This window comes from Monopterus albus, unplaced genomic scaffold (genome assembly GCF_001952655.1).
Source record: "Monopterus albus unplaced genomic scaffold, M_albus_1.0 scaffold129.1, whole genome shotgun sequence".
NCBI lineage: Eukaryota > Metazoa > Chordata > Actinopteri > Synbranchiformes > Synbranchidae > Monopterus > Monopterus albus.
Genome location: NW_018128009.1, coordinates 30,525 through 51,585, shown reverse-complemented (window position 1 = coordinate 51,585; position 21,061 = coordinate 30,525). Strand labels below are relative to the sequence as shown.

General features: G+C 41.4%; 2 protein-coding genes across 2 annotated transcripts in view; both read right to left on the bottom strand.

Annotated features, from left to right (window-relative positions):
* Positions 1–17,739, bottom strand: part of obscna (obscurin, cytoskeletal calmodulin and titin-interacting RhoGEF a) — a gene marked incomplete at its 5' end in the record, with an annotated part of 39,924 nt that extends 22,185 nt beyond the window's left edge. The window contains 33 exons of the mRNA XM_020612951.1: positions 143–409; positions 649–915; positions 1,221–1,487; positions 1,596–1,862; positions 2,127–2,393; positions 2,672–2,938; positions 3,257–3,523; positions 4,094–4,351; positions 4,495–4,773; positions 4,953–5,222; positions 5,921–6,187; positions 6,834–7,100; positions 7,185–7,451; positions 7,652–7,918; positions 8,017–8,283; positions 8,598–8,864; positions 9,487–9,753; positions 10,195–10,470; positions 10,609–10,875; positions 11,241–11,510; positions 11,688–11,954; positions 12,118–12,384; positions 12,669–12,932; positions 13,026–13,298; positions 13,836–14,102; positions 14,291–14,557; positions 14,689–14,958; positions 15,253–15,519; positions 15,710–15,973; positions 16,131–16,397; positions 16,735–17,004; positions 17,258–17,524; positions 17,640–17,739. Coding sequence (XP_020468607.1) covers positions 143–409; positions 649–915; positions 1,221–1,487; positions 1,596–1,862; positions 2,127–2,393; positions 2,672–2,938; positions 3,257–3,523; positions 4,094–4,351; positions 4,495–4,773; positions 4,953–5,222; positions 5,921–6,187; positions 6,834–7,100; positions 7,185–7,451; positions 7,652–7,918; positions 8,017–8,283; positions 8,598–8,864; positions 9,487–9,753; positions 10,195–10,470; positions 10,609–10,875; positions 11,241–11,510; positions 11,688–11,954; positions 12,118–12,384; positions 12,669–12,932; positions 13,026–13,298; positions 13,836–14,102; positions 14,291–14,557; positions 14,689–14,958; positions 15,253–15,519; positions 15,710–15,973; positions 16,131–16,397; positions 16,735–17,004; positions 17,258–17,524; positions 17,640–17,739 — 8,668 coding nt within the window. The remainder of the gene's footprint in view (positions 1–142; positions 410–648; positions 916–1,220; positions 1,488–1,595; positions 1,863–2,126; positions 2,394–2,671; positions 2,939–3,256; positions 3,524–4,093; positions 4,352–4,494; positions 4,774–4,952; positions 5,223–5,920; positions 6,188–6,833; positions 7,101–7,184; positions 7,452–7,651; positions 7,919–8,016; positions 8,284–8,597; positions 8,865–9,486; positions 9,754–10,194; positions 10,471–10,608; positions 10,876–11,240; positions 11,511–11,687; positions 11,955–12,117; positions 12,385–12,668; positions 12,933–13,025; positions 13,299–13,835; positions 14,103–14,290; positions 14,558–14,688; positions 14,959–15,252; positions 15,520–15,709; positions 15,974–16,130; positions 16,398–16,734; positions 17,005–17,257; positions 17,525–17,639) is intronic.
* Positions 17,723–19,197, bottom strand: LOC109967411 (obscurin-like). The gene is made up of 2 exons (XM_020612947.1): positions 18,722–19,197; positions 17,723–18,076 (listed from the first exon to the last, which is right to left on the bottom strand). Exons 1-2 carry the CDS (start codon positions 19,014–19,016, stop codon positions 17,778–17,780), a joined length of 594 nt encoding a protein of 197 aa, XP_020468603.1. The 5' UTR covers positions 19,017–19,197; the 3' UTR covers positions 17,723–17,777.
* Positions 19,198–21,061: the final 1,864 nt, after the last annotated feature.

Below are 21,061 nucleotides of genomic sequence, written 5' to 3'. Positions count from 1 at the left end.
GGTGGATGGATGGATGCAAACTGTTATGTTGCAAAAGACAATGAGCTCAAGAAAGTTCAGACAATCACGAAGCAGCATCTTTCTATGATTCAGAACATACAGAAAGACAAAATGTGCCGTGCATGTTTCCAAATTTGCACACCTTTCACTGCCACAGTTGCTGTGGTCTCTGCACTTCCTGCCTGACATGTGTAGCTGCCACTGTCCTCAGGTTTGAGATCCTTGATGTGGAGCTGGAGGAGGCAGCCATCCTGCTTCATCTCATACTTCCTGCTGGCTCTTAATGGAAGACTGTTCTTCTTCCATTGCACTGACATGCAAGGTTTAGATACCTCACAGTACAGAGAAGCTGTACTTCCCTCCTCAGCCTCCACAGTTTCTAAGTCTTGCTTGAAGTACAGTGGAAACTCTGCGAAATGGGTAAGGTTTAAAAAATATATAATTAAACCTCTTTAGTATAATAAGAAAATGCATAAGAATATAACCAGAAGGAGAGAACTGTGTATTTAATAGATAAGATATCAATACATTTGTGGCACTTTACAATCACCATGGGAGTGCAATATAAGCAACAAAATACATACCAATACATTTAAACAATCACAGAAAAGTACTTGTTGGTTACATAAATGCACACAATGGACACACCTTTTACTGAAATGGTTGCTCTGGTCTCTGCACTTCCAGCATGACATGTGTAGCTGCCACTGTCCTCAGGTTTGAGATCCTTGATGTGGAGCTGGAGGAGGCAGCCATCTTGTTTCATCTCATACTTTCTACTGACTTTCAGTGGCAGCTTGTTCTTCTTCCATTGCACTGACATGCAAGGTTTAGATACCTCACAGTACAGAGAAGCTGTACTTCCCTCCTCAGCCTCCACAGTTTCTAAGTTTTGCTTGAAGTATAGTGGAAGCTCTGAAAAATGAGTAAGGATTCACATTGAGAGCCGCTGTACCAGAGTCAAATTCCTCATGTGTCCAACACACTTGGCCAATAAAGCTGATTCTGATTGTGTTATAATTAAACCTAAATAGTATAATGAGAAAATGCTTAAGATATAACCAGGAGAGAACTGTGCTTTTAATACCTAAGGTATCAAAACCTATGTGGCACTATATAGACAGTGAGATTGCAACATAAGCAACACAATACATACCAATAACTTTAAACAGTCACAGGAAAGTACTTGTTGGTTACATAAATGCACACAATGGACACACCTTTTACTGAAATGGTTGCTCTGGTCTCTGCACTTCCTGCCTGACATGTGTAGATTCCACTGTCCTCAGGTTTGAGATCCTTGATGTAAAGCTGGAGGAGGCAGCCATCTTGTTTCATCTCATACTTTCTACTGCCTTTCAGTGGCAGCTTGTTCTTCTTCCACTGCACTGACACCCCAGACCTAGACAGTTCACAGCAGAGGGAGGCTTCACCTCCCTCCTCAGCCTCCACACTTTGTAAATCTTTGTTGAAGAACGGTGGGAGCTCTGAGAAAATGGGTAAGGAAAAATGTAATTATATACAGTAGAATGTTGCAAGCAACACTTTAAACATGAACCTGTTGTGATATAGTCAGAATTCTCAAACATAAACACCTTTCACTGCCACAGTTGCTGTGGTCTCTGCACTTCCTGCCTGACATGTGTAGGTTCCACTGTCCTCAAATTTGAGATCCTTGATGTGGAGCTGGAGGAGGCAGCCATCCTGCTTCATCTCATACTTCCTGCTGGCTCTTAATAGAAGCCTGTTCTTCTTCCATTGCACTGACAGTCCAGCCTTTGACACTTCACAGGATAGGGAGGCTGTACCTCCCTCCTCCGCCTCCACATTCTGCAATTCATCTTTGAAAAAGAGTGGGAGCTCTAGGAAGTGTAACATGTTTAGGGAGTAAAAGAGTGGGATGCTTTAATATAACAGAAATAGCATTTAAGACATTATCATGTTAAAGCTAAATAAGATCCCGAAAATATGTGTGACGGATAAATGATGTTTGCTCCTTAGTGAAATATTAATTCTCATCAAGTTCATTTGATCACAAGTAGTTATTTGAAAATAGGTTTCCATGAGTTACATCTTGCTGACACTATAAAAGTGACCATGTACAGTAGATTTCCACATTCACAGACCTTTCACTGTCACAATTGCAGTAGTCTCCACACTTCCTGTGCAACATGTGTAGCTGCCACTGTCCTCAGGTGTAAGCTCCATGATGTGGAGCTGGAGGAGGCAGCCATCTTCTTTCATTTCATACTTTCTGCTGGCCTTCAGTGGCAGCTTGTTCTTCTTCCATTGCACTGACACCCCAGGCTTAGACAGCTCACAGCAGAGAGAGGCCTCGCCTCCCTCCTCCGCTTTCACATTCTGCAGTTCTTCTTTAAAAAATGGTTTGAGCTCTGGGTAAAAGGTAAAAAGTGAAAAAGTAATTCCGTAAAATGTTTTTAGTCTAATAGAAGTAATATTTCAGACTATGACATTTAAGGGCCAGAGCAAGATGTAGAAATTATGTTAATGTTTTTGTTGCCTACTTCTGTAATAGATGATTGATGTTTGCACCGGATCACTCATATTTATTTTCAGGAAGTGTTAATTATCACAAGAAACTGAAAATTACCATGTATACTTTTGCTATTTTGATTACGCTGACACTGAAGCAAATCTAAAAAAAATGTACCTTTCACTGAAACATTTGCAGTGGTTTCTGCACTTCCTGCTTGACATGTGTAGCTGCCACTGTCTTCAGGTTCGAGCTCCTTAATGTGGAGTTGGTGGAGATATCCATCTCGTTTCATCTCATACTTCCTGCTGGCTCTAACAGGTAGTCTGTTCTTCTTCCACTGCACTGACACTTCAGGTTTGGACAGCTCACAGCACAAGGAGACTACACTTCCCTCCTCAGCCTCCACATTTCTTAATTCTTTCTTAAAGAATGGAGGGAGCTCTAGGAAATTGGCATTAGGAGGGACAAAATTATCTTACTATTATAATCACCACAAAAAGAAAACTTATTATTGTTATATTTGAGTTTTGCGTAATACATGCGGTATTTGCATTTCAAGCTAGGTTTAAACAATCACAGAAAATTAACTGAAAGTTAAATTGCTCGATGGTAGTATGTGAACATACTGAATGCAGTACTGATCAAAATGTACTGATAAAGTTCAATTCAAAATACCTTAACTGACAAACATTACTTTTCTGTGACAGAGAGTAGGCGGATGCAGTAAAATATGGCAGGAACATTTTTAGCTTCACATACCTTGTACAGTCAGAGTTGCAGTGGTCTCTGCGCTGCCTGCTTGACATGAGTAGCTGCCACTGTCCTCAAGTTTGAGGTTGTTGATGTGGAGCTGGAGGAAGCAGCCATTCTGCCTCATCTCATACTTTCTGCTGGCTCTTAGTGCCATTCTATTCTTCTTCCACTGAATTGGCACTCCAAGTTTCGACAGCTCACAGTACAGAGAGGCTGAACCTCCCTCCTCTACTTCAACACCCTGCAACTCCTCTTGGAAGAATGGAGGAAGTTCTGGAAAAACAGCAGAGAAAGGACAGAACTGGAGCCATTTGGTATAACAAGAACATTTCATCAGAAAATGTATTATTATTAATTACTAATTACTGTTCAAACAAAGCAGGTAGAACAGTTAGCACAGTTACTTAACCTTTATTTTACTAGGGTAAAATACCAGTAAGGTTTACAACCTCTTTTTCAAGGAAGGTCTGGCAATGCAGCGAGATCACAAGTTATAGACAATAAAACACACATACAACCAAATAACAATATATAAAATCTTCAGCAAGCTATAAAAAACTGTTAATAGTACTAAAGATTAAAACATGCTAAAAACAAAAACTAGTTAAAACAAAAAAATTATGATTACAGTGATACCAAGTTCGTTAATTTAATTTTACCCTGCAAACTATTCCGAATATAAACATTTTCATTCCCATCTCTGTTCCAAATGCTGTAAATACTGTCTGTGTCCTGTGATCTAAGATTATATTTGGAAGTGGGGAAATGTAACACCACAGATTTTACAATCTCTATATCTTGTTCATTTGAATGTGTCAATTCATCTTCTACTCCACTGTTTACCTGTTACAGTAAGTTTGGCATTGCCCTGCATATCTCCTGTATCACAGGTGTATACACCGGTATCCAGGGGCTCCACATCATGGATAAGCAGTAAGTTGACTTTTCCCTCCTTACGAAACTCATATTTATCACCATTTTGAAGGGGAATATGGTTGCGTCGCCAGGTAACCGGAGAGGTAAAGTCAGAGATTGTGCAGAAAAAGGTGGCTGTCTCTCCTTCCATGATCACAACATCTTCAGGCTTCTCCTCAATTAAAACTGGAATTTGAAATCACATGCATACAAATGTTGGGTATCTTAATGATTGGAAATCATAGGCCACATCACAACTGAAGGTACACAGCAGAAGGTGTAATTAAAAATATATATTTCCACTTTATATCTCTTATGTTACTGCTCACCTTTGGGCTTAGGAACAACTAGCAGATGTGCAGAGGTCCTCTCCTCCCCAATGACAAATGCCACAGTGCCTGTCTCTTCAGGTGTTGTCATGGTGAGGACCAGTTGGTGCTGGCGACCCTGGCAAGTCATCTGGTTCATCTCGTTTTTCTGTAGAGGGCTGAAACCCAGCCACCAGACGCCCTCGCTCACATCTGCATGGCTCAGCTCACACACAAACACTGCATCTTCTCCCGCTGTGACCATTATGTCTTGCAGCTCTTTAACAATCCTCACGCACTCTGTGGAGGAAGTAGGAGTTAGATATGGCTGGCTCTTTACAGATGGAATCTAGTTACAACATCTTAGCTGCCATTGGCCTGTTGGTTCTTTTCATGCCACATATTTTGAAAAGTATATCATTAGCCAAATATATATAACGATAAATAAGGAATGAAATGGTAGTGTAGCATCAACCTACCCCTCACGATCAGCTTGGCAGTGGTCCTCTTGCCTCTGCTGATACAGCTGTACTCCCCAGCATCCTCCAGATGCAATTTCTTGATCTCCAGAGAGTGTGTAGGGCCTTTTTTCTTTAAAATGCATCGGCCTCCCTCTTCTATCACAGTGTTGTCCTTCTTCCACGTAACTGGGACATTAGCACTGGAAATTTCACAAGAGAGCAGCACAGGTTTCCCCTCCATCACCACTTTGTTCTCCAGGTTCTTCTCAAAATACACAGATGCTGCCGCTGATAAAAGATAGATAGGAGATACTATGTTACAAAAACTCATTTTCTACTTGAAATAATGAATACTGACATTATCATGCAAACATTTAGTGTAGAGTAAATGCAATTTAGTCAGCCAAATCACATGGAACAAGTTTATTATGTGAATCTTCTTCATCTTTTGGCTGTCACAGGTTAGCACAGATTGCCTTTTTTAATGCAACCCACCCCATTTTATCTGGCACAAAGAGTGCACTGGCTCATGTGACCCCAATGGCTAGGTGTAGCCACAGCACCTGGTATTCCCATATGGTCTGTCATTCAAGTACCAGCCAGGCCCAGTCCTGCTTAGCTTTCTGAGAGCAGACAAAAGGGCAGCACAGCCTTACATTTATTAGCATGTGAACATAGGGTTTATGTTTATATCTTCCCCATAAGACTACACCAAAGATACACTAAAGATAACAGGGAGTAACGCTTCCCCGCTGAAGAATTGTACAAAATCTGAGCCTACATGTTAATGGGTTGGAAATAGTGCCCTTCAATTTACAGACATTCTGCAAGTGGCAAAGCAGAAAATTGCATTTTTTTTAAAGCAACAAAAACCCACTGAAAAAGCTACAGTATGTTACCACAGAGATGCTCCAGGGAAAAGAAACGATGAACCTGAATGCAATGTAAGTTTTAAATTGAGAATTCAGAAGTTAGATGTCAAATACCTCTCACGTTCACTTCAGCCGTTGTCTTCTGCTCTCCAAAGACACAGCTGTACTCCCCAACGTCCTCTGGCTGGATGTTTTTAATGCGCATCTCAGCAATCTTCCCTTTTTGTGTCATCTGATATCGTCCTCCATGACAGAGCTGGTCCTCCCCCTTCCACCACTGTACAGGCACCCCGGCCCTAGACAGCTCACAGCAAAGAGACACATTGCCTCCTTCAGCAGCCTCCTGGTTCTTCAGGCCCATGTTAAAGGTGAGTGGAATAGCTGGGGATGTGAGAATTCAAAGTTTATTCTGTGGCATTTCATGCTAAGCTGGGTTAGATTGTGGTGTGCAATTAGATGGCAACTAGACTTGCTTGGGGTTATTTTCAAAAGGGAGTCCAGTTGCCATCTACTGAAGCTTAGCCTAAAGTTCAACAAGATCTCTTTTCCCACCTTCTGCTTCTCCACAGCGGATTGACGTGGGCTTTTAATTTCAGATCACTTTCTATTCATCATCTGCTTTCCCATGCTGTCAACTGTCCTTCCACCTTCTATCCTGACATCACCGCATCTGACCAATGAGCTAGTGTATCTGCCTGTGTTGCTTGAGCCAATCAGTCACTAACTGCCATTCTATAAATATCATTTCAGTTCATCCTGCTTGTCCTTCAGACCTACAACTGCACAACTCACCTCCACCCCAGCACCATCAAAACCGTCATATATGTCACCATCCCATGTCATTAACTTTGTCTCCTCTCTCCCATCGTTTGTCTTCTCTGATGAGCAGTCACTGGCTACATCAACCTGCCCAGTGTTTGTTTGTTTGTTATTTGTATCCCTTTAAATCCTACTACATAGCTATAAAAATTTTAAATTTAAATAAACAGCAACATCAAACCTACTCATATTTACAGTCCTTCCTTACGTGTAATGGTGATGTTGGCTGTTGTCTTCACATCACCGTAGTTACAGCTGTAAAGCCCGCTGTCCTCCAGTTGTGTGTTTTTGATGGTCAGGTCCATGATACTGTTTCGATCTTTAATGTGGTATTTGAAGTTATTCTTCAGCAGCTCTTCTCCTTTTCTCCATTCAACAGCAAGACCAGGCTTAGATAGCTCGCAGCTCAGTGTCAAGTTGTTCTCTTCCTCCACCTGCTGGTTCCTTAACTTTGTCTTGAATGTGATGGGAGGAGCTGTAAGGAGAGAGACCATGGCTTTTTGTTCACTTTATTAAAAGCAGTTATAATTATGCTTTCACTGTAAGATCTCCATCTTACCCTTGACGGTGAGCTCAGCAGTTGATTGGCTGTCTTGAGTCTTGCATGTGTATTTCCCAGCATCACTCTCCTCTATGTTGTTGATGGTGAGTTTTGTGAGACATCCCACCTGTTTCATCTCGTATTTGTAACCAGGTTTCAGGATGACTCTACCTTTCCTCCAGTCCACTGCTGCTCCAGGTTTGGAGAGCTCACAGCAGAAAACTCCACTGTCCCCTTCTTTCACCTCCAAATTCTCCACCTCTTGCTTAAATGTTACAGGGAGTGCTACAAAAAACATTAACAAATAAAGAAGGATACAAAATTGGAGATACTTCTTTTATGTTAGATGTCTTAATGCATCTACTCTATTTACTTTATATGAAATGCAAAGTCTGTCTCACTCTGGTAAGGACTCAAAATCTCTGAGTGAACAGTGTCCCTCATTGCTACTGTCTTTTATCTGAATCAGCTGTAGTAAAGCTTACCTCTTATTCTGACATCAGCTGAAGTCACCACAGTACCAGCAGAACAGCAGTACTCCCCAGCATCAGTAAGAGTTGCATTTCTAATCAGCATCTCAGCTACCCTGCCCTCTTGCTTCATCTGATATTTTTCTCCCTCCTTCAGAGTCTGAGCATCTTTCCTCCACTCCACTGGGACTCCTGGCTTAGAAACTTCACACCGCAGTGTCACACTGCCCTCCTCCACAGCTTCCTGGTTTTTCAACTTCTGCTTGAAAGTCACTGGGATCGCTGAGGAATTTTAAACCAGAGAGACATTGAAAAATACTGTATCAAATGTGTAAATTGCCTAAGCATATTTATATAATCTAAAATACAGTGGCTCTCACCAGTGATGATGATGGTGGCAGTGGTTTTTATGTCTTCACAAACGCAGCTATATGTGCCACTGTCCTCAGGCTGGCTTTTTCTGATGAGGAGCTCCACTAGGGAGCCGCTCTGCTTCATCTGGTATTTCTCTCCACTGGTCAAAACTTTATTTCCCTTCTTCCACTGCACTGGAGTGCCAGGTTTGGATAGCTCACAGCAGAGTGTCACCCCACCACCCTCCTGCACCTGAATATTCTTCAGCTCTTGAAGGAATTTGATGGGTGGTTCTAGAAAGGACCAACAAACAATGAAATCAAGGAAAACATTTTCATGAAGATACATTTCTCCTTTGCTCTGACAATTCCTAATGGATCATCTAAGTTAATATACACTGGCTTTTTTTTTTTTTTTTTTTTACATCAAGTGTAACGACTGTTTTAACATGTTATGCAGTAGTTTATTGTGAATAAACACACACACACACATAAATATGTATACATACAGTATATATGTGTGTATATGTATGTATATGTGGGAGGTCCTTGGATATTCTTAAAAGCAGTAAAGCAACAAAATGCAACTTACTCTAGTGAATACTCACCATTTACTGTGATCCTAGCTGTTGTCCTCTGTTCTCCACATACACAGGTGTAAACTCCAGCATCATCCAAAGTGAGGTTGGCAATCTTCATCTCCACCTGCATGTCCTTCTTCCTCATCTGATACTTTTCTCCATTCCTCAGAAGTTCACCTCCTCTCCTCCACTCTACCAATGAGGCAGGTCTGTCAAGCTCACAGTGCAGAACCACACTGTTGCCCTCCGTCGCTTCTTGGTTGACCAGTGGGAGCTTAAAATTTGGTGGTAAACCTGTGAACGGCCAACAACCAGAGAAAATGTTAAACTACAGCGCAACAACATGAAGAATCCTCTTGACAGCTTGTGCTATGCCTAGAATAAAGATTTAGTTAAACTACAGTATACAGAGGGTGATCTGGTGACACAGTGGTTAGTGCTGTCGCCTCACAGGAAGAAGGTGCTGGGTTCAGCCACCCCGGTGTCTTTCTGTGTGGAGGTTGAATATTGCGTGGGTTCTCTCTGGGAACCCCGGCGTCCTCCCACAGTCTAAACATATGTAGTTTAGGTTGACTGGCAACTGTTAATTGCCCGCAGGAGTGAGTGTGGTTGTCTGTCTCTAAAGGTCAGCACTGTGATAGACTGGCAACCTGTTTAGGGTGTACCCTGGCTCCTGCCCAATGCCAGCTGGAATTAGGCAAGAGACCCCCTGTGGCCCTCTTCAGGATGAACAATATAGATAATGGATGGATGGACAGTATATAGTGATAATACCCACTATTTGTGTTTTTATATAGTACTATGTGGAAGCTGACCTCTTTGATGTCTGTGATTCTGTTGAATACTGTGGGAACATTTTGGGGGAAATCGGAAAACAAGCTTTTCAATGAGAATTTCTGACCTAGACATGTTTTACCTTGAACAGTGAGCTCAGCGTTTGATTGGCTGTCATTAGTCTTGCAGGTGTATTTCCCAGCATCGTTCTCCTTTACATTGTTGATGACCAGTTTAGTGAGACGTCCCTCCTGCTTCATCTCATATTTCTCTCCTGGCTTCAGGATGACTCTGCCTTTCCTCCACTCCACTGGAGCTCCAGGTTTGGAGAGCTCACAGCAGAAAACTCCACTGTCCCCTTCCTTCACCGCCAGGTGCTGGATCTCTCGTTTGAACGTCACAGGAAGTGCTGTTAGAAATGTTTTGTTTCAGCGATTGCACTGACCTACATTCTGCCATTCCTACTTAAAATATTTTTCTGTTCCTCCTCTCCTTAAAGCACACTTTGTTGTCATGGGCATGGGATTTTGGATTTTACACTCTACTAAACAAACATATGCATTTGAAATCTAATGAGATCCGTGGTTATCTCTTGCTAAGTGACAGGTACATGATGCTTTGAAAAGGAGATGCTGTCAAATAACAGCACCTTAGTACAACTAAAACATTAAAGTCTGTCCCAAGGAAAATTATATCATAATAAAATCCTTATAGGTATTATTATCAAAATGCTTCTGTCTCAATCCAATATAACTACCTTATATGTGGAGCAAAGCCTATACAACCAACAATAGTGAAAATCTTGTTCATGGCCGTAGGCTAATGCACTTTCACTTGTCTTTGAACTTACGTTTCACTTTAATTTCAGCTGTGGTTTTCTCGTTTCCTGTGAGGCAGCTGTACTTCCCTGCATCTTCCGGTTGGATGTTGAGAATGGTCAGCAGAGCAGTCTTTCCCTCAAGCTTCATCTGATACTTTCCTCGCGACAGCCCTTCAGACAGCACCTGACCCTCTCTTTGCCACTGTACTGCGGCTCCCTGCTTTGATAGCTCACACTGTAATGTCACACTGTTCCCTTCGTCTGCCTCCTGACTCTTCAGGCTCACCTTAAAGGTGGCAGGGACCGCTGTTGAACCAGACAAAGACACTATTTATACACATGTAAAGCAGAATTCAGGCAAGAACATCTTTACAGACTTTAAAAAAGGGGTCAGTGTATGCAGGAAATTAGCGTCACCGCACACATTGTACACATCAAACATACCAATAACTTTAACAGTGGCCTTTGTCCTCTGCTCTCTACACACACAGCTGTAGACTCCACTGTCCTCAGGGACAGCATCTCTGATGGTCAACTCCAAGACCGAGTCCCTCTGCCTCATCTGATACTTCTCTCCGTTTTCCAGCCGATCTCCTCCAAGCCTCCAGTCCACTGGGACACCAGGTTTGGAAATTTCACAATACAGTGTGATGTTGTGTCCTTCCTCAGCTTGGATATTCTTCAACTTTTGCTTGAAGGTAATGGGAAGAGCTAAGAGGTAATGTTAAAGTTAGGACATGGAAAGGAACTGAATAATTCAGGCCTTTGAAATGAAGAGTTTAATGAAGAATGAGTAGCCTACTTTTTGGTGATACTGCAGTAGTAAAAAAGACATTTAGCAGCAGCTTCATAAATGATTGAGTGTCAGTAATGTCTCTCATATTTCTAATTGTTACATTTTCAGCTCTGTACTGGCTGTATGATTTTGCACTGTTCAGTGTCACATATATATATATGTACCATTACTTGATGAACCAGTAAGCTTCTATTTCATTTGTAAATGTGATGATTTATTAATATGATGTCTTGGCTCGTTAAAGTAACAAGAAAATTGAAATTTAAAATATCAGCCCTACCATTCACAGTGAGACTCGCAGAAGTCTCTATGTTTCCACAGACGCATGTGTAGATATCGCTGTCCTCGGGTTTCACATCTGAGATCCTCAGTTCAATGAGCATGTCTCTCTGCCTCATATGATATTTCTCACCATTCCTAATTAGTTCATTGCCCCTCTTTCTCCACTGCACACTGTGACCAGGTTTAGACAGCTCACAGCGTAAAATCGCAATGTTTCCCTCCTCAATCAGCACATTCCGCAGCTTCTGCTTGAAGGTGACTGGGAGAGCTGAGGAATCATGGGTGAACATCAGTTATTAACAATGATAATAATAAATGATCATTATTGATGATGAACTACTAATAATGCTATGATAATTATATTGATAATGATAAACATTATGTATAAAGATTACCTGACTTAAGATCTATCAACTTATCAGCCTATTGATTAGTTATTTCCTACCAGTGATTTTGACAGTGGCAGATGTCATCTGATCAGCACACACACAGCTGTAGACACCGCTGTCCTTAGGCACAGGCTTCCATATCAGAAGCTCCAACGTAGTCTCCCTTTTCCTTATCTGGTACTTGACCCCACTCCTCAACAGCTCATGTCCCTTCCTCCATTCTACTGGTATTCCAGGTTTGGACAGCTCACAGCGCAATATGACATTGCTGCCCTCCTCTGCTTGCATGTTCTTCAGTTGTTGTATGAATGAAATAGGGATAGCTGGAAAGTAAGAGGTAGCATTTAATAAACAGGGTAAACAAGGGCCAGGTAAATAATGTCATTTTAAATAAATGAACTAATTAAAATTAACATGAACTTGATTTTCAAAGAGTAAGACTGGGTATGGTAAAATGTGATTACAAATGAATCATATGGGTTTTACCATGCACTTTAAGACTTGCTGTAGTTTTGTGATCTCGGCACTGACAGATATATTCTCCAGAGTCAACAGGCTTCAGGGCTTTGATGGTTAGAGAAATTATTGTCTTTCTTTGTTTCATCACATACTTGTCTCCAGGCCTGAGGCTTTCAAAACCTCTCCGCCAGTGGAACTGGACCCCAGGCAGAGAGTACTCACAGGTCAGTGTCACAGTCTCTCCTTCTTTGGCCTCCACAGCTTTTAGAGGCTGGGTGAACTCTGCTGGGATGGCTAAAATAAGATGACAAAGAGGGGACACCTTTACTAATTACATTTTGTTTCCTATATAGGCTAATCCAAAATAATCTGTCCCAAATCTTTTCCATTAACATTAGTTCACGCTGAGCAATGAAACCCTTGAAACAATTCTTCATTTTCAGTTCGCAGAATTGAAGAACAACAACAATTCATTTTGTGGCATTCATGTGGACGGCAAAGTAAGAATTTCATTGTACAGGGAAACACGTTTCCTAACTGTGCATATGACAAATAAACACTTTGAATTCTATCCATACCTTTGACAGTTACAACAGCCCTGGTCGTAACAGATCCAGCACTGCACTCATACACCCCGGCATCATTGTTACAGACCTCCCGAATTGTCAGCCGTGCCTCACAGCCAGAACGACTGGCAAAATATCTGGAGGAGTGCCACATCAGGCAGCCATCTTTGTACCACAGGATGTGGCACGGTTTGGAGGTCACACATGACAGAAGCAAACCACCTCCTTCAATAGCCTCACAGTCCTCCAGTGCTTTAATGATAGTGGGACGCCTCTCTGGCAACAGAAGAGATGAAGTCAAATCAAGACCAAATTAAACAAGGCATAAAAGTACACATTTTTAAAACTCCGACATAACTCAAGCCTCACCTCTAACCAACAGTGAGGCGTATGATCGTTTGTTCCCGGCTGCAAATAAAATAGTGCCAGTGTCTTTGCGGGCAAGCTGTTTAAATGTGAGGGTGTGGTAGCCCCCTGGGAGCATTTGGATCTCATTGAGCTCATTGGTATACAGCAGGGTCTCGTCCAGATACCATTTGACCCCGATGTAGTCACTGGGACAGATCTGACACTTGAATGTGACTGTGTCACCCTCTAGACACATAACATCTTCTAACTCATCCAGAATCAGAACCTTTGGACCTGGGAGAAACAGCAAAAGGCAGAATAGTCAAAAATCCCATGAACACCATGCAGTAGGTACTAGGAGCCTTAATCAACATCCTTTGTACTTTGCTCAGCATTATACAATACTCATTAATGGTAAATTGTTTGCATTATGTTTAGGGACCATAAGATTTTAGCCGATTATGTATACATAATCGGCTAAAATCTTTTGCCAAAATTAAGGTTATAATTTATGCTCCTACAGCATCTGTTTGTCAAAATATTGCAGTTGCTCGTATTGTATACGTATAAATAAATTGAATGATTGATGACCTTGAAGTCAAGATTATAATGGGCAGGGAGCAGCATTTTTTGTGTATTATTGTGCTGTTATTATTTAACATGAATGTGTACTTTGCACCACCAGAATTCCTCCTACCACTGAAATGATAATTAGCATAAAGATGCATTCTGGTGTGGCCCAGAACTACCATTTGTCCCCAGCTGAACTTAAATGAACACCCCTAAACCACACTGATATGACAGTTTGTGCACCAAAGACTATGGTCTCACCCTGCACATCCAGCTGTGCTCGGCTCTGCATGGTGCCAACGTCACATGTGTAAATATCCGTGTCCGATTTCTCCAGACAGGTGATGGTCAGCGACAGCACCACGCCCTTCTGCCTGATGATATACTTCCTACTGGACCTCAGCTCCACCATGCCCTTTAGCCAGGTCACACGCTTGGCTGGCTGTCTGGTCTCACATTCCAGGGTCACTTTACCCTTTTCCTCTGCTCGTGTGTCCCTTAACTCCCGAGCAAATGTGTGCTGGAGTTCTGAGAGGGATATTCAAGTTCAAAAAATACAGTCAACCTTCATACTTTGTACTGCAGTCACCAATCTACATCACAAAATCAGACATAACATTGGACAGCAGCGATGTGCACTAAAGACTAAAGTAAAAACATCACATTGTACCATTAACTGTTATCAACTAAGATAAATTCTGAATAGTCTCACTTACCTCTGATCTCAAGCCTGGCACGGGTGGCAATGCCATCAGCCTCACAGCAGTACTCCCCAGAGTCTCTGATGGCTGCATTCTTGACTACCAGCCGTGCCAAATTCTCCTCCACACTCATCTCATACTTCAGGCTCTGCCTAATCTGACGGCCATTTTTAAGCCAGCGGATTGTGGCTTGTGGTTTGGTAATTTCACAGCTCATCTCTGCATCCTCACCTGGCACTGCCTTGACATTCAGCAGGTCCCTGAAGATGTGCACCGGCTTTTCTAAAGAAGGGGAAATGCACTTAGCCTTTTTGTATAAATGCAAATACAGAATAAAATTTTTTTCAGAATAAAATACAGAGATGTATCTCCACATACATATTGTATGGATACAAACACATCCAAGTATTTACCTTTAACAAAGAGCATGGTCCTACAGCTGAGATCTTTAATTGTGAAGATCACGTCTCCAGCGTCAGTCAGTATAGCATCTCTGATGGTCAGTTCATATTTGCGGCCATTATTGATAACCTGGATACGGCTATTGGTGGCCACCTCTTGACCATTGATTGTCCAGAAAGGCTTATCATCGATAATGTGAGACAGGAGACACTCAAAAGTGCAGTTTTCACCCTCCAGGACAGAGATTGTCTTCAAACGCTGAACAATAGTGATGTGTAGGTCTGTAGATGAGTAAAATAAAAAACAGGCTTATTGCACTAAATACAGTGTATCTTAGCAGGTACCAATAAGGGGAAACCACAGAAAATGATACCGTGACATCTTTATGATGGAACAACATCCAACTTTCTCTATGCTCTAATTCCTAAGTGCCTTTTTGTATGTTTTAAGGATAAACATTATCCGAGGTTCACTGTTCTATCAGTCATTTGGTGGCACTGACAGCTTAATATGAGCACAGCATGTACAAGTTGTAGTGCTCTTCCATAACAAACAACATTTTCCCTGCTACTCACCATGTACTGTAACTTTAGCCTTGGTCTGGCTGGTGCCCAGGTCACAGGTGTACTGTCCAGCATCATCCTTACTCAGTGAATGGATAATCAGTGTCATGGACTTCCCGAACTGAAGCAGCTCATGTTTATCATCAGCTGTCAGCACCATACCATCCTTTCTCCAAACAGGGGCCACTGTCTCTTTAGAGATTTCACACTGCAGACAGACGTCCCCTTGCTCTTCTCCTACTGCATCCTCCAGAGACCTAAGAAAAACTGCTGGACTCTCTGCAAGCAAGGCCCAGCCTCAACTCAATAATGCTATTCATCTTTCACATAAATAAACAAATAGAAATTCACAAAGTTGAGCGCAACCTTCTTTAGTTTGACCGCGCTAGCTAAAGCCTTTTTGAACAAATGAAAATGTAAGTATCAGGAAAACTTCTAATCATACTCTTCAGTTACTCCCATAGCTGACCTTTGACCTTTAAGGTGGTTGTCTCAGAGAGAAGACCCGTTTTGAAGGTGACCCTGCTCTCCTGTGGTCGCAACTTCTTGATTGTGATACTGTGCATTGTACCCATGTGCTGGATCCGGTTTATGGCGTTGGAATAGAGGCGGACATTGTTGAGGAGCCATTGCACATTGGCGACCACATAGTTGAGCTCACACGAGAAGGTCGCGATGCCATCCTCCTCAATTTCCACTGGCTCAAGGTGTTTGACCAACTTAAGTGCTCGTACTTTAGTAAAAAGACACAACTAATCATACAAACAAAATAACAAAACTAATATAAAGATGCAGTATAATACAAATATAAACAAATACACTATATCCAATACCAAAAGGGTTTTACTTCACTTCTTACCTCACTTTTCCCTAGACCATGTTGAACCTACCTTCCACTTTAACATGTGCTGTGCTCTGTGAACCCCCAGCCATGCAGCGATATTGCCCCGAATCCATCCCGGCCAGGCCATGAATGATCAGTTCTGCTTGTTTCCCTTCTCTCTTCATGCTGTACTTGTTTGAGGTCTTCAGAGCTGTACGACCTTTAAACCATCGCACCACCCTGGGAGAAGGGGCAAACTCACAGCTCAGAGTCACAGAGCTATTCTCCTTTGCAACCACATCTTCTAAGTGGTGGACAATCTGAAGAGGTCGCTCTAGATGGAACAGATAAAGTGCTTGTGTAAAGAGACATGCCTAAAAAGGTTCTACTGTCTCCTTTTTAGAGGCATACAAATGTAATATGTCATAATATTGAAAAGGAATAAAGCAGGATAAAAGTCTAAAAAGAGATGCTCTTACTCAAAATCAGTTTTTGCATTATTACTGTACAAAAAAGACATTTTACCAGGATATTTTCTCAGTTTTGTTCTGAATACCAAGTCCATAAAGCAATATAATTTAAGTTACCATTATGTTTGACAATGCACCCTTCTGTGTCAATGCAGCAAACTTTTCCGTGTTGATAATACTCACATACTCAGCGATAATCACCTTTCACAGTAAGCAAAGCAGTGGAACGACTCTTTCCAGCTACAAAGATCACAGGGCCGGACATGGAGGTGTCTGTGGATGTCAGACAGAGGCTGTGGAGGGTGCCCTCCCTGTCAATGTTCACTGCTGCACATGGCTCCAACACCTCACCGTTCAGGGTCCACTTTGGAGGCCTCACTGACTTCAAACTGGTTTCCACCTGGAACAGTGCTGGCTCTGGCTCCTGCACCTCCACTGAGTTCATTCCCTGCACTATGGTGATGGCTTGCTCTGCATGTATAGCACACGAGAACTACTGAAGTCACTCCTGACTCATAACATTATAATAAATACTTCTGATTGTATAGTTGCATATTGGAAACATGTGCATCAACCATGTTTATGCTTTTTGTGTGTGCTTTTTGTGGTCATAATGCAGTAAATATTTTTAAAGTATAGGTCTGTGAATGCAAAACATACCATACAGTTGGCCATAAACCTAACACTGTGACTGCTATGATTACTGTGACAACAAGCATCTCACCCTCCACCAGAAGCTGACAAGAGGTTTTGTCATCTCCTGCATCACAGATGTAGATGTCCTCATCTGAGGAGCAGATGTCATCAATGATCAGCTGCCTGTAGATATCCTGGCTGATTAGATGGTACTTCTTACTGGGCAGGAGCTCTTTCCTGTTCTTGAACCACCTGACCTGAGCATTGGGTCGTGACACCTGGCACTCCAACAGACCCCGGTGGTGATACATGGCTATCTTGACCCTCAGAGGACGCACTATTTGGACTGGGAGCTCTGAAGAAGGGAGGAACAGGCTGTAAACCTTAAGTAACCAAATGTGGTCAGACATGAACTCCCTCCATAAATCCACATTACTGTATATTGTGTCATAAACAGTCGAGTGGCTCACCTTTTACTGTGAGTGTTGCATAGGATGAGACACGCTCTGCAGTGAATCTGATCTCTCCAGCATGCTCCGGCCTGACTGACTTGTAAAACAGGGTGTGAGTTTTACCTGAAATCAGATCAGATCAATATGCTTTATTTTTTATTTATTTGATTTCAGTCGTGTTTTATATTTATTCCCATTCAATGTTTCTTTGCAAACTTGAAGCAAACACCAAGGAGTATTTATATTCCTCAGGCTGTTGTTTCTGTAAAGCCCATGTGTTTGATCACACTTGCCCTGGTGTCTGATCTTGATGTTGTCTCCAGGTCGGATCCTGCTGTCATCTCTATACCACCGACCATCCACATCCACCTGGTTGACCTCACACATGAAGCTCACAGGCTGACGCTCCACTGTGTCAACATCCTCCAGCTCTTTCACTATGTGGATGTCCCTAACTGGCAGGAGATAACCAGACCATGACTATAAACTCAGTAAAAGCATCGAGATAGAACTTTATGAATCTGCTTGACAGACACTGACACCCCCATTTTGACTTATTTCTAAGACTTTTCAAAATGTTTCAGTGTTTCTTCATTATTCAGAAAGGTGACAAGGCTCTAATGTCGCTGCTGAAAAATACTGAAAGTGTTACAGTGCTAAAACAAGACTTAAGCTTAAGTCTCCAGCCATGATGATGTCTCTGTGAGACTGTATGTAGGCACAGCAGTGCTCTGAGCTAAATGCTATCATTAGCATGCCACACAGCTGAGCCTTGCTGTTAGCATGAATAAAAATCAGACTAGTAACATATTTGATATTTAAGACCTCTTTTCCCTGTTAGATTAAGTTAGACTACACAATGTATATGATCTTCTCTTTACTTTACACATTACATTCTATTGTATTATTAATTTATTAAATTATTATTTATTAATAATTGATCTAGTTTCTCCCTCAGGTGATATGGTATGCTGGTTTGGTATAATCAGGAATATTATAAAGAGATCCCATTATTTAAACAATTAAGCCTTGTTCAGGTCTTAGGCACATGGACACAGAATGAAATACTGAAAGTAGCTCAGTCCATTGTATTTGCTTACCTCTGACACTGAGTCGGCCTGACGTCTGAATTCCATTGGCCTGAAAAGAGAACAAGCCAGCATCTCCTATAGCCGCCCTAGTCAATATGAGGGAGTGTCTTCTGCCATGCATGCTGATACGACAGTTTGGCTTAGACTTAAGCTGCATCCCATCCCTGGTCCACACACCCTCTATGTAGGCCAAGTTGAGAGTCACCTCAAAGGAGCAGCTCTCGCACTCAGAGACCTCCACATCCTTCAAGCCTTTCACCACCTGCAGTCTGTTCTCTGGCACACAACCACATATGCACAACATTAAAAATCTAAATTCTCATTCAAATTGCAAGAAACACATTGAAAGGTACAGCACTGCATGAGAAGAGAACTTACTCGCAGCTGCTACTACTCCTTTAGGTTTGTTGTCTCCCATGCCTTCCGCTCTTCTTTCAGTGTGATTGTGGAATCTCTGCTTTTTGCCACGGTAATCACAGAAAGACTAGAACTATAATATGATTAAAAATATATATTAGGCAATGTTTGACTAAAATTTGCTTTTACTTCTATAATAAAAAAAATTAAGTTCTGTCTGAAAACAACCAATTCATCCACACTTGCTGGCATTCTGCTTCTTTCAGGTACACTCTGTAGATACCGTTTCACAAATAACCTGATGCAGTGTGTACCCTGTATTTGTTTGGGGCACAACTATTTTTAAAACCCAAACCAATTCCTCTCAAGCCAATAATGCTATAAACCACCACTTCTAAAAGGGCAACATTAGCCTATCAAAAGGGATCCACACAGCAACACTCTCATATGGTTGGTCGCTGTGATGGCATGCCAGTCCTCCTCAGTAAGGAGAAGCAGAGTAACCTCTGTCACCTCACTTGGCTGAGCTCAGCTCCACCAATATAGACTCAGCTGTGATGCCACCTCCATTTGGCTGCATGCACTGAACTCAGAAGAACGGGAAGCTTAGAAAAAAAAAACAGGAGCCCAAATGAGAATAAGCAATTACTAAACAGACTGAAATTATATTTGAGAATAGGACTACTCCACCCACTACCATTGGCTCCATGACATTTTTTAAAAGAATAATGCAGTTCATTGTCTATATTAACAGTATTTTCAACACTATCCATACAGAGAAGAAACAACAATGGTTTGCCTCTGCTCAGTCTGTCTGTCCTGTATTAGCTCATTTATCTGTGCCATTGTTGTTCAAAAACAATTAAAAACGCATCAGTGAAAAACACTGCTGCAGTTAGTGACATATTTCCTCATTATGAATCACTAGACACTAATATTTGTTAAGAATATCCAAAGATCTTGTGCATAGGCTCTTGACTTTTGTTTACTTCAGATTCTCTAAAACGTTATGGTCATTCTCAGCCTTTTGGGCAACATTTTAAAAAGTATATCAGGGTCAGACATTTCATAATGAAGAAACATGTCAACCAGTGCAGAGGTATGTTTCACTAATGTGTTTTCAATTGTTTCTGAACATCAGTGGAGGCCTATGGCACAAACAAATAAGCTAATCAATCGCTGTCAGACATTAATCATGAATAGAGGCAAATCATTGCTGGTTTTGGTCTCCATATGGGGAGTTTTTAAAATACTCCTAAGTGTCCAAAAGCGGAGTCATTCTATTTAATTACCGATCAGCTAAAATAACATTTCATAGTGTACCACATAGCGATGCTAAATTTGCAAACAATTATTTAGATTACCACTACATGCCAAATATGCTAGAAGGTCTAATGAGATTTTCTCTAAGATAACATATGAAACTTATAAATACCATGGAAATAAAAAAAACCACTTTCAATTCAACAAATTCAGAACAACTGATAATAAAATATCTCAACGACCTACAGTATTAAGCCTTTGACTGTTCCCAATAATTACATATATTACCATATGACTTGGCTTATTAAAAACCTCTGTTTATACCACATTCAGTAGTACCTACCCTTTTAGCTCTATTAAATTATGGAAACAAACAAAAGAAATAAAGAATTAACCAACTACCACAATAAAACAAGAACACACCAGATCACTTGAAGTGATGTACCCACCTTCAACCTAGACAGGTGTTTTCTGGAAAAAAAATATATCCTTGCATACCCTCTTGTGGCGCCGATGACAAAAAACAAAACACCTTCAATTGGAAAAAAGGCTGAATAAAACATCCACCATGGCAACAGATCTTTCCAGTCTTATTTCTCCCAAAGCCTTTAAGATAAACAACAAATATTTAGCCAAAAGGAAAGCATGACCAAGTTTGCAGGTGCCAGTCCCCAAAGCAGATAGCCTATAGTGATTTCTATTTTTTTTTTTTTTTTTTTTTTCTGGAGA